This window comes from Sorex fumeus, unplaced genomic scaffold (assembly GCF_029834395.1).
Source record: "Sorex fumeus unplaced genomic scaffold, SorFum_2.1 ptg000063l, whole genome shotgun sequence".
Lineage (NCBI taxonomy): Eukaryota > Metazoa > Chordata > Mammalia > Eulipotyphla > Soricidae > Sorex > Sorex fumeus.
The window spans coordinates 70474609-70484852 of NW_026606120.1; the positions used below are offsets into that span (position 1 = coordinate 70474609).

Below are 10244 nucleotides of genomic sequence, written 5' to 3' on the forward strand. Positions count from 1 at the left end.
ATGAATGGGTGGGTAGATGGATGGATGGATGGATGGATGGATGGATGGATGGGTAAATGGATGGGTAAATGGATGGATGGGTGGATGAATGAGTGGATGGATGGATGGATGGATGGATGGATGGATGGGTAAATGGATGGGTAAATGGATGGATGGGTGGATGAATGAGTGGATGGATGGATGGATGGATGGGTGGATGGGTGGATGGATGGGTAAATGGATGGGTAAATGGATGGATGGGTGGATGAATGAGTGGATGGATGGATGGATGGATGGATGGGTGGATGGGTGGATGGATGGGTGATAGAGGGATGGCAAAGTGGCTGGATGGGAGATGGAGTGAACAAAGGCCTTGTATACCCCTCTGAGGAGCTTGAACTTGATGTCATGGGCAATGTGGCAATACTAGAAGAATGCAGAGACAGGTCAGACAGGACTTTAAAGGGATCACTTTGACAAGCAGCTGGAAGAGAGTCTAATGCTAATGACCTAGACTTGTGGCCGGAGGTCATTTTTCTGGCAAATCCCAATTTCAGTTTGTGGGGAGCCTTAGGAGGCTTTTTCAGAAGCTACATCTAAAGGCCATAACGTTAATACAACAGGTAGGTGCTTGTCTTGCACGTGACTGAACCAGGTTTGGTCCCCAGCATCCTATATGTCCCCTGAGCCCTGCAAGAGTGACCCATGAGCACAGAGCCAGGAGTAAGCCCTGAGCACTGCCAGGTGTGGCCCTAAAACAAAACAAAACAAATCCCCAATAAAACAAAGCCTCATCAGAGCCCTGTGTTATTTCTCTGAGGGCAGGAAATGTGTTTCTCTGCACACTTAGGAATGCCAGAAGGAGGGGAAGCTGAGGAAGGAGCCCAGGCAGTCTGGGGAAGAGCAGGGGGAAATACTGGCTAAACTCTGAGGAGGGGCCTCTGTAGAAGGGGGCAGGAGCCACGCAGCCATTTCCAAGATGGCAAAGACCACCCCCTCCCGTCTGCCAGTCAGGAAGCTGGAAGCTCCAGGCCCGAAACCCAGCCCCGCTGTGCACCTGCCCACTGGGCACACAGCCAGTGGCAAGACGGGGTTGCATCAGCCCGCTAAGCCCCGGAATCAGGCGTGGGGCCTCCTTCCCAGCAGCACCCCAGACCATTGGTCTCTCCCGCTGGGTGGGAGGGGAGGAGCGGAAATGACCCGGGTCAGATAAGCTAAGAAGCAGGCTAGCGGGCAGGCTGAGAGGGGCTCCTGAGCCCCAACCCTCAGCGCACACCATGCTGCCCGGCCTCGCCCTGCTCTTCCTGACCGGGTTGTCTGCCTGCGCCGTGGCGCCAGACAAGGAGCTAGTGCTCAGCGAGGAAGCAAGGCCCTGGATAACCATCACCCTGGAGGTACCTTTAGGGAGGGAGTGGACGGTCCGTGGCCAAAAGGGGTGTGGGATTCCTCTTCCATGGCTTCCAGAGCAGCGGCCCTCTGCCAGGCAGGCCAGCTGCTCCCTGGGGTATGTTTAAGATCGGCATGTGTACATATGCGTGTGTGTGTGCATGTGTGCATGTGCGTCTGTGTGTCTGCATGTGTGTGTATGTGTGTGCGCGTGTCTGAGTGTGTGTACTTGTGTGTGCGTGCATGTGCGTCCGTGTGTCTGCATGTGTGTGCATGCGTGTATGCATGCGTGTATCTGTGTGTGCGTGTATGTGTGTGTGCATGCGTGTGTCTTTGTGTGTGTGTGTTATTCAACATACTCTCTCTTTCTGGCTCTGTTTATAGACATGCTTACTATATACATGTTTACCCGTGTAAGCTTCCTAGCAGCCATATGGGAAAAGCATGATTATTGTCCCTGGACAAGTAAACTGAGGCACAGAGAAGACACATCATCTAGTCAAGGTTGTACAGCTCCAGACACAACATAACTCACCTTGCCCATGCTCTGATTCTTTGTGTCTGCTGCTTGGGGATCTCCTGAGATCTCCTTTCCAGGGGATCCTCTTGGTGCAGGATCCCACTTCTTCCAAGCTCTGACATGCTCTGGCTCGAGGCGCAGAAATGCACTTTTGGGGGCTGGAGCAATAGCACAGCGGGTAGGACATTGGCCTTGCACACAGCCTACCTGGGTTCTATTCCCAGCATCCCATATGGTCCCCTGAGCACAGCCAGGAGTAATTCCTGAGTGCAGAGCCAGGAGTAACCCCTGTGCATCGCTGGGTGTGACCCAAAAACAGCAAAAAAAAACAAACAACAAACAAACAAACAAACAAAAAACACATGCATTTCTTGCCCAGCCCTGCTCAGCTGGCCCATTTCCTCCTACTCTCTCGTTGGAGCACTGGCACTGGGAATGATCTCCAGGCACAGCTCCTGCCTGAAGGGAAAGGCCGTGGACCAGACCCACTGCACCAGAGCTCACGCATGGTTTCCAGGAGCTCCGGCCCCCACCCCCAAGTTTCCAGACAGTAATGACCCTTCTGGGGCCAGGCAGAGCCAGGGATTATCACTGGGGTTCCTCTCCTTCTGGGTCTGTCTGGACGGGAAGTGTGTGCAGCTGAGGAGTTAGACCGGAGAAAGACTCAGGTTTAAGGCTCAGTTTCTCTGCTCGCTCTGCCGGGCCCTGGAATCCTCACTACCACTCCTCTCTGGCCTGTTCAGCTCAAAGAGGACCAACAGGGAGGCGATGGCCAAGGCCGCTTCTTCCAAACTCTGATGTGCTTTAACGGGTTAATGTCAGAGGAACTGGCAGGGGCACGGAGCAGCTGAGTGCAGAGTGTGGCCACCAGGGAACTCAGCTAATGCCACCAGCCTTCTGCCCACGAGTACCTCATGTGACTGTTTCGAATGTGTGTTCCCCTCCCGCTCTGCGTCCCGAGACCAGGGACTGAGCACATACACTACAGGTGTGGTCATCAGTGGCAGCAAGGTGGGGGGGAGGAAGGTGGCATTCCCAGCCTCAGGACCCCTTGCTCTCAGGGCTATCCCATCCGCAGCCATCCCTGGGGCTGGCCCTTTGGGTGGAAAGATGAGGAGGGCAGGAAGAGGAGCAGATATCTCCCAAAGCCCCTCCTCCCCCAAAGCCTGCAGGGGGCGGGGTGGGGAGGAAGGTGAGACTTTCTCAATTCCTAAGTAGCCATTGCCTGCTGCTCGCCTGTGAGGGCTGCCTTTTATGGAGGCAAAGTGGTTTTTCACAAGCTTTTTAGAAGTGAGTTCAAATCTCCAGAGACTTCTGGTTCCTGGCCAGCCGAGGTGACCCCAGCTCCAGGCAACTGCCCCCACCACTGACATCCAAGGGGAGGAGACAGATGGGAAGTGACAGATTGGTCCAAGGCCTAGAAAACAATTCTTTCCCAGTCTTGGTAGTGGATGAGCTGACGGTTGGGGGGGGAGAGGGGAAGGGATGGGGGGGTCTTCTCAGGGGCTCTGGCTGGTGCCCCAGCAGGGTGGGGCCAGAGAGGCCTGAACTGGGGCTGAGGAAGGGCCCAGATTCAACCCCGTGTGACTCTGGGGCTCCGTTGGTTTGTCAGCCATCCTCTTCCCCAGAGGGACCCTCACTCAGCTTCCTGTGCCCACCATGTGCTGAGCTCCTGTGGGGTCCCGGCACAGGGCCAGCGCTGGGGCCACAGATGCACAGGCGGTCTCATGAGCACCACCCATGGGCCCTTCTCCTTTTTCCAGCTACAACAACCAGGAGGCACCTGGAGAAGTGAGCACTGAAGTGCTGGGCCCTCACAGGGGAGCGTCAGCCCTGGGCTCACCAATGGGAAAGTGCCCTCATGCATACATGCCAGGGCACACAAGCCAAGGCTCTCGGAGGGAAAACCCAGGACAGGGGAAGAGGGAGCGCAGGGGACAATGGCTGGTGGGGATGGGGGAGGCAGTCCCCATCAACTGCCCTCTGTCCAGGGGGGGAAGACACTCCCCGAGATGGAGTCGACCCCACACTGTCAGGATTGGTTGAGGTTGAATGCTGCCTCGTCCACTTCCTGCGTGGCCTCATCTCCCTCAGCCTGTGTCCCATTCCCTCAGTCAAAAGCAGATCAACTGGGGGCTGGAGTGATAGCACAGCAGATAGAGCATTTGCCTTGCACACAGCTGAGCCGGGTTCAATTCCCAGCACCCCATATGGTCCCCTGAGCACTGCCAGGAGTAATTTCTGAATGCAGAGCCAGGAGTAACCCCTGTGCATCGCCAGGTGTGACCCAAAAGGAAAAAAAAAAAAGCAGATAAACTGCCGTGACAACTTGGGGTGGGGGGAGGACTGTGAATAAGGGAGACCCCTGGGTTTGTGCTTTGGAGCCACCCATGCTTCTGTGCTTGCTCCCTTTCAGTGCCTGACTGGTGACACTGGACAAATCAGGGTCCTGGGTGCCTCCATGTTTTCCTCTGGGCAGCAAGGCCAGGAGTAGGCGCTTCCTTCCTAAGTTTTTCTGTGCGTGTGTCTGGGGAGGGGTGGGGGTGGTCGCTGAGTTTCTGTGGGCTGTGGCAGGAATGCTGCGGGGGAGATGCAGCATCCCACCCTGAGTGAGGTGCAGGGTCGGTAGCGGGACTGCAGGTCACAAACGCGGCTAACGGGCTAACACCCCTGTCTCCCCAGGAAGGCGCCCTCCCCAGCATCCAGCTTCAGCTGCAGGAGGTGAAGAGGGGCAAAGCGAGACAGTTCTTTGGATTGATGGGCAAGCGGGTGAGAGGTGAGTGTCGCCCAGCTAGGGGGGTTCTGGTGGTGCTGGTAGTGGGCAGAGGCCCTGGCAGGAAGCCTAGGGCCCAAGTGGCTACGGTCTAGCAGGGATGTCCTGTTTCTGGGGTGCCCAGAGAAACAGGCTCCAAATCAAGACACTGGGGGAGTGTCACAGCAGGATCTGGGGCTGGCTCTTGTTCCCCAGGAGGAGAGGAAGGACACCTGGGGGTGGACACTCTGCACCCCACGGTGCCTTTGTCTTCCAGACTTGACGGCCCCCATGTCCCTAACTGGGTGTCATGACACCAGACTCAGAGGCCAAATGGTACAACAGGGGGGTCACAGCAAGGTAACACGATAGGGAACCAGAGGACAGCAGCGGTGGAGCTAAAAGTCATCTCGCTGTGAGCAGACACAGGACGCACTTTCTAGTCAATTGTTTGGTTCAGATAGAAACTTCCACCTTTATTTGGGGGGGGGGGAGATTGGGGGCACCCAAGCAAGGCTTGGGGACCTGAGGGCCACTAGTGGCTATATTAATATCTACCAACTGGGTCAGATGGTCAATGCTTGGTCCCTCTGGGGGCCTCAGGGCCATGCCTCACAGTGGTAAGGAGGGCCCTGGGGCACTGGGGATCAAACTCAGCTCCTTGCTCCTGAAAGGCACCCCAGAGCCATCTCCCCAGGCCCTCAAACTGAATTATTGGAATAGACCTGGGCTGGGCTGAGGGGAAAGCTCAAAGGGCTGGAGGGACTGCCCCAGGTTTGATCCCTGGCACATGGTCCCCCAAACACTGCTGGAGATCGAATCCCAGCACTAGGTGTGGTGCCCAAGCAAAAAAAACAAAACAGGGGCTGGAGCAATAGCACAGCAGGTAGGACATTTGCCTTACACATGGCTAACCCGGGTTCGATTCCCAGCATCTCATCTGGTCCCCTGGGCACCGCCAGGGGTAATTCCTGAGTGCAAAACTAGGAATAAACCCTGTGCATCACCGGGTGTGACCCAAAAGGCAAAACAAAACAAAACAAAACAAAACAAAACCAAAAAAGCAGAGAACAGCTGTGGCAGCCAGAGTGCTTATATGCCATCCATCTGGCGCAAGTAGTGGCAATATCTATTACAGTGGAGATGCATTTTGACCAGTAGTCTCTCTCCAGCAGAAATGCTATCTTGGGCCAGGGGCGAGCACATGCCTCATCTGTGGGTTCCATCTCTGATACCAAAAATTGCTACTGAGAGGCCAGAGAGAGAATACAGGGGTAGGGGCTTGCCTTGCATCCTGCCAAGTCTGCTTTATTCCTGGTACTGTGTACAGTTCCCCAAGCAAGCACCACCAGAGGGCACTGTGGAACACAGAACCAGTAATAGCCCTGAGCACTGCTGGGTGCGGCCCCAAACCACACACACACACACACACACACACACACACACACACACACACACACACACACACGACTGCTCTACTACTTTTTTTTTTCTTCCTGTTTTGGGGGCCTCCGATGGCACTCAGGTCATGCAGGGGCCTCTGTTGTGGATTCCTGACCTTCCTGACCAGCTGGGCTGGTGCATCAGTGTGAGTGTTGGGCCCTGAAGTGCTGGGGACACCCAGGTCACCCAAGCAGTGCTCAGGGGACTCCAAGGCTGTACCTGGCAGTGTTCGGAGGGGACTGTGCAGTTTCAGGGATTGAACTGGGGTCAGCCATATGCAGGGCAAGCACCTTCATTCATCGTATCCACTGTCCAGCCTGGAGAACATGCAGTTGATCTCCACACATATACAGATGCATAAAGTTCTAGGACATACATCCAGATGCCAACAGTGGCTGCAGTAAGGCTAGGAAGTAGAAGTGAGAGAGAGGAGCTCTCTCTTTACTGCGTAAGACTCTAATGTTTTTTGTTTTGCGTTATTATTATTATTTTTTTTTCTTTTTGGATCACACCTGGCGATGCACAGGGGTTACTCCTGGCTCTGCACTCAAGAGCAACTCCTGGAGGTGCTCAAGGGACCATATGGGATGCTGGGAATCGAACCCGGGTTGGCCAGGTGCAAGGCAAACGCCCTACCACTGTGCTATGTCTCCAGCCCCATGTTTTGTTTTGTTTTTTTAATATACTGGCTATGTATTCAAAGACTGGTTTTGTAATATTTTTTGGTTTGTTTTTTGAGATTCACCTGGTGGTACTCAGAGCTTACTCCTGCCTTTGCACTCAGGAATCACTCCTGGAGGGGGGCTGGGAGACCATATGAGATACTGGGATTGAACCTGAGTCACTCAGGTGCATGGCAAACACCTTACCTGCCGTATTATCTCTCTGGTCCCAGTCACATTTCTTTTTTCCCATTTTGGGCCACACCTGCGGTGCTTTGGGCTTATTCCCAACTCTGTACTGGGGGATCACTCCTGGTGGACCATACACTCGGTTTGGCTGTGTGCAAGGCAAGTGCCCTGCCTGCTATGCTATCTCCCCAGCCCCCCAAATTCCTAAAATCCACAAAAACAAGAGGGAAAAAAACATCTTGTGACCAAACCCTTTTGGTCTGAGTTCTCTCGTGCACAAAATGACTTTTGGATGGAGTCACTGCTGAGTAGAAAGGGGATTAAAGAGCACTCTTCCTGAACACAGGCTGTACTCATGCATCATCTCCCCACGACACCCCTTTTATCACCATCGGGGAAACTTCTCCCCCTAGAGTCCCCAGTAATGGAGGGTTGGTGCGCCCACTCCTGCACAATGCCTCCTCCTCTCACGAGTAGAGTCCAGCCTCCCCAAGACCCTGGGGCATGACAGGCCTCAGTGGTGAAGGTCAACAGAGGCCTGGGACCACAGAGAGCCAAGGAAGTAGGGTAAGCCTGTTTTTCTCTCTTTCCCCCAGGAAACCCTCCCATCCAGTCAGAAAGAATAGGTAAGTTTTGCGACTCTCCCTACAAGCTCCCTGGGACATGCAGAATTTATTTGGGGACTGTGTTTTGTTTTGTTTTTGGCCCACATCCAGCTGTGTTCAGGACTCCTGGTTCTGCACTCAGGAATCACTAGAGGTGGGCTCAGGAGACCATCTGGGGTGTCGGGGATTGAACCTGAGTTGGCTCCCGTGAAAGGCAAGGACCTACCTGCTGTACTCTCTGATGGGGCATGCAAAATGTCTCTGGGCAGAAACAGAGGATGGCGGAAGGGGAAAGCCCCTCATCAAGCCATCCCCACTTCCCCGTTTCCTCAGAACGGTGGTCTCTTCATGTCTATATGAAGACTGGATTGACTTAAGGCTCAAAGTGACTAGTTCTAAAGCCTAAACTTGGAAAATGAATCTATCCATTCCAGCACACGAAGAGGTTTTTTTCCCCCTAGGGTGTCACACCAGCATTGCTGAGGGACTGTGTGGCTGAAGCCACGCCTCTTGCATGCCAGCATGTGCCCCAGACCTATCAGCCAGCTCCTGAGAATCTTGAAAGTGCCTATTGGAGCCTAGAACCCTTAATTTAAAAAAAAAAAAAGAGGACTAGAGATAGAATAGAGTGGGTAGAACACTTCCCCTGCAAGCAGCTGACCTGGGTTCCGTCCCTGGCACCACATACGGTCCCCCTGAGCACTGCCAGGAGTGATTCCTGAGCACAGTCGAGTGTGCCCCTAACCCCCCTGTCCCCACCACACCCCCTTCTCTGCTCCAAAGAGGGAGATCAGGAGTAAGATCGGAGCAAACCCACCTTCCCCTACTTTGTTCCCCGGACAAGTCCAATGTCCTGACACCGTTCTCCAAAGCTGTGCTCAAGAATGTGACTCACTGGCCCCTCGCCCTCCGCAATTTCTGCCTTCTCTGCCAGAGCTTATCTCCTTTGCCTAGACACTCTGCACCACAGTCCTGCTGGGTGACAGCCTGTGTCCCCAGCCAGGCCTTTCCTCAGTGCCCACCCGCCCCCCCACCACCCCATGGGCAGGTCCTATTGGAGGCACCACTAGCAGTGAAGGAAAGGCAGTGGGAGGGAGGACAAGAAGACAGAGAGAATGGAAACAGGCTGACCGATCCTGGCCTCTCTGAAGCCCCTCAGAGCACTGAGAAAGGGCTGTGAAGAGGCGGCCCTTGACCCCCAGGCCGCCCTCACCTGCTGATTCTCTTCCTCCCTCACTAGGGCGCCAGGGAGAACAACTGCCACAGGACCTCGTGGGCAGGACAGGACCTTCCGCAGAAGGTCGGTGAGTGCCTGGAGGGGGCTTCCAGGGCATCTTGGGAACGGGGCCACTCTGCTGCCCATCTCCATGGTGGGGGCTGGACGGAGCAGGCTTCTCTGCACGGTCACTAGGCAGAGGCCCCAAGGACAGTCCAGGTGCAGCTGGTCCCTCCTGGGACACTCCAGGCCGCCTGAACTAGCCAAGTTCTGAGGCTCTGCCCTCTCCTCCTGCAACGGTGCAGGTCATAGCCCCAGAGCACCAGCACGAGAGCAGAGAGGTGAGGCAGGCTGGGGGGAGGGCACCCTCATGCCCGCCACACAGAAAGGCAGAAGCAACGCAGCTGGTGAGGCACTGAGCCCCCCACATGCCGTCCCACTCTGTCCCCCCGAGCTTGGCGCCTTCATCCTAGCCCAGGCTCTTGGGAAGCAAGGTCAGATGGGGACCCCTTCTATTTCCCCTGGGACTTCTGCTTTGGGGCCACACTGGCAGCTGCTCCTGGCTGGGTGGTGGGGAATCCCTCCTGGCCATGCTCTGGCAGGGATCAAAGCCGGGACTCCATGCACAAAGCACACACAAGAGCACTTCACCAGTGCTCTTGTCCTCTGCTGAGATTTCTAAACGCTGGAGCCATTTCCTTAAGCGGGCTACGAAAATCACCCGATACCAAACAGAAGTCGGAGTCCTCCTGCCCCCAACGTCCACCCCCTGCCCTGGGCGCCGAGTTCCTGCCCACGGCTAAGGGCAGGAACGGGAGCAGGCTTCCTTTGCTGGGGCTAGAAGCAACGTGCCCGGGGTCACACAATGAGCTGCCCACAGTCACGCCAAGAGCTGTCTCCCGTTTTCTGGTCCACAGCACTCTCCTTATCCCCAAGTGGGGGGGTGTCTCTGGGCTCTGCATGGGGGATTGCCACCTTCGTTTCTGGATAGCAAGGGGCTGGGGCTGATGGCTGAGCGAGGAGACAGTGGCCGAGGAACCTGGTATTCCACTGCAGTGGGAGAAATGGGGAATGGGGAAGGCCCTGTGGGGAGGGGTGGTCACTAACCACTGTGCCTGTGAAGAACTCTCCCCAGGCAGAGAAGATGAGGAGCAGGGGCCAGAGTGAGACCCCCACCACCCGCCACCTGCAGAACGGACCCCCCTTTTCCCGACCTGGACATTAAAGCAGACCAGCCGCCTGGCCAGACACCTTCCCTGTCTCCTGGGCTCCCTGCGGGCATGTCCCCCAGGCTGCAGGAAAGCCTGGGTTCCTTGGGGCCTGGCCTCGGGTGGCCACCGTGCACTCAGGGTGCAGCTGGAGTGACCCGCCCTGCCCTCCTGCGTGGGCAGCCCCATCTCCGCGCTGCATAGCAGGAACGCTTATTGCGCCCACCTCGACTCTGTGCCCGGAACATGGCAAGGGCTCAATAAATGAATGCTGAGCGAATGGC

General features: G+C 55.7%; 1 protein-coding gene across 1 annotated transcript; it reads left to right on the forward strand.

Annotated features, from left to right (window-relative positions):
* The first annotated feature begins 1208 nt into the window (after window positions 1-1208).
* TAC4 (tachykinin precursor 4) lies at window positions 1209-9919 on the forward strand. The gene is made up of 4 exons (XM_056126544.1): window positions 1209-1373; window positions 4568-4661; window positions 8777-8836; window positions 9876-9919. Exons 1-4 carry the CDS (start codon window positions 1257-1259, stop codon window positions 9917-9919), a joined length of 315 nt encoding a protein of 104 aa, XP_055982519.1. The 5' UTR covers window positions 1209-1256.
* Window positions 9920-10244: the final 325 nt, after the last annotated feature.

What these genes read in the sequence shown, in the direction of transcription:
- TAC4 (XM_056126544.1), top strand. Translation starts at nt 1,257, where the DNA reads ATGCTGCCCGGCCTCGCCCTGCTCTTCCTGACCGGGTTGTCTGCCTGC. An exon ending in GATGGGCAAGCGGGTGAGAG is followed by an intron (nt 4,662 to 8,776) that starts GTGAGTGTCGCC and finishes CTCCCTCACTAG; the next exon opens with GGCGCCAGGGAGAACAACTG. An exon ending in GACAGGACCTTCCGCAGAAG is followed by an intron (nt 8,837 to 9,875) that starts GTCGGTGAGTGC and finishes GTGCCTGTGAAG; the next exon opens with AACTCTCCCCAGGCAGAGAA.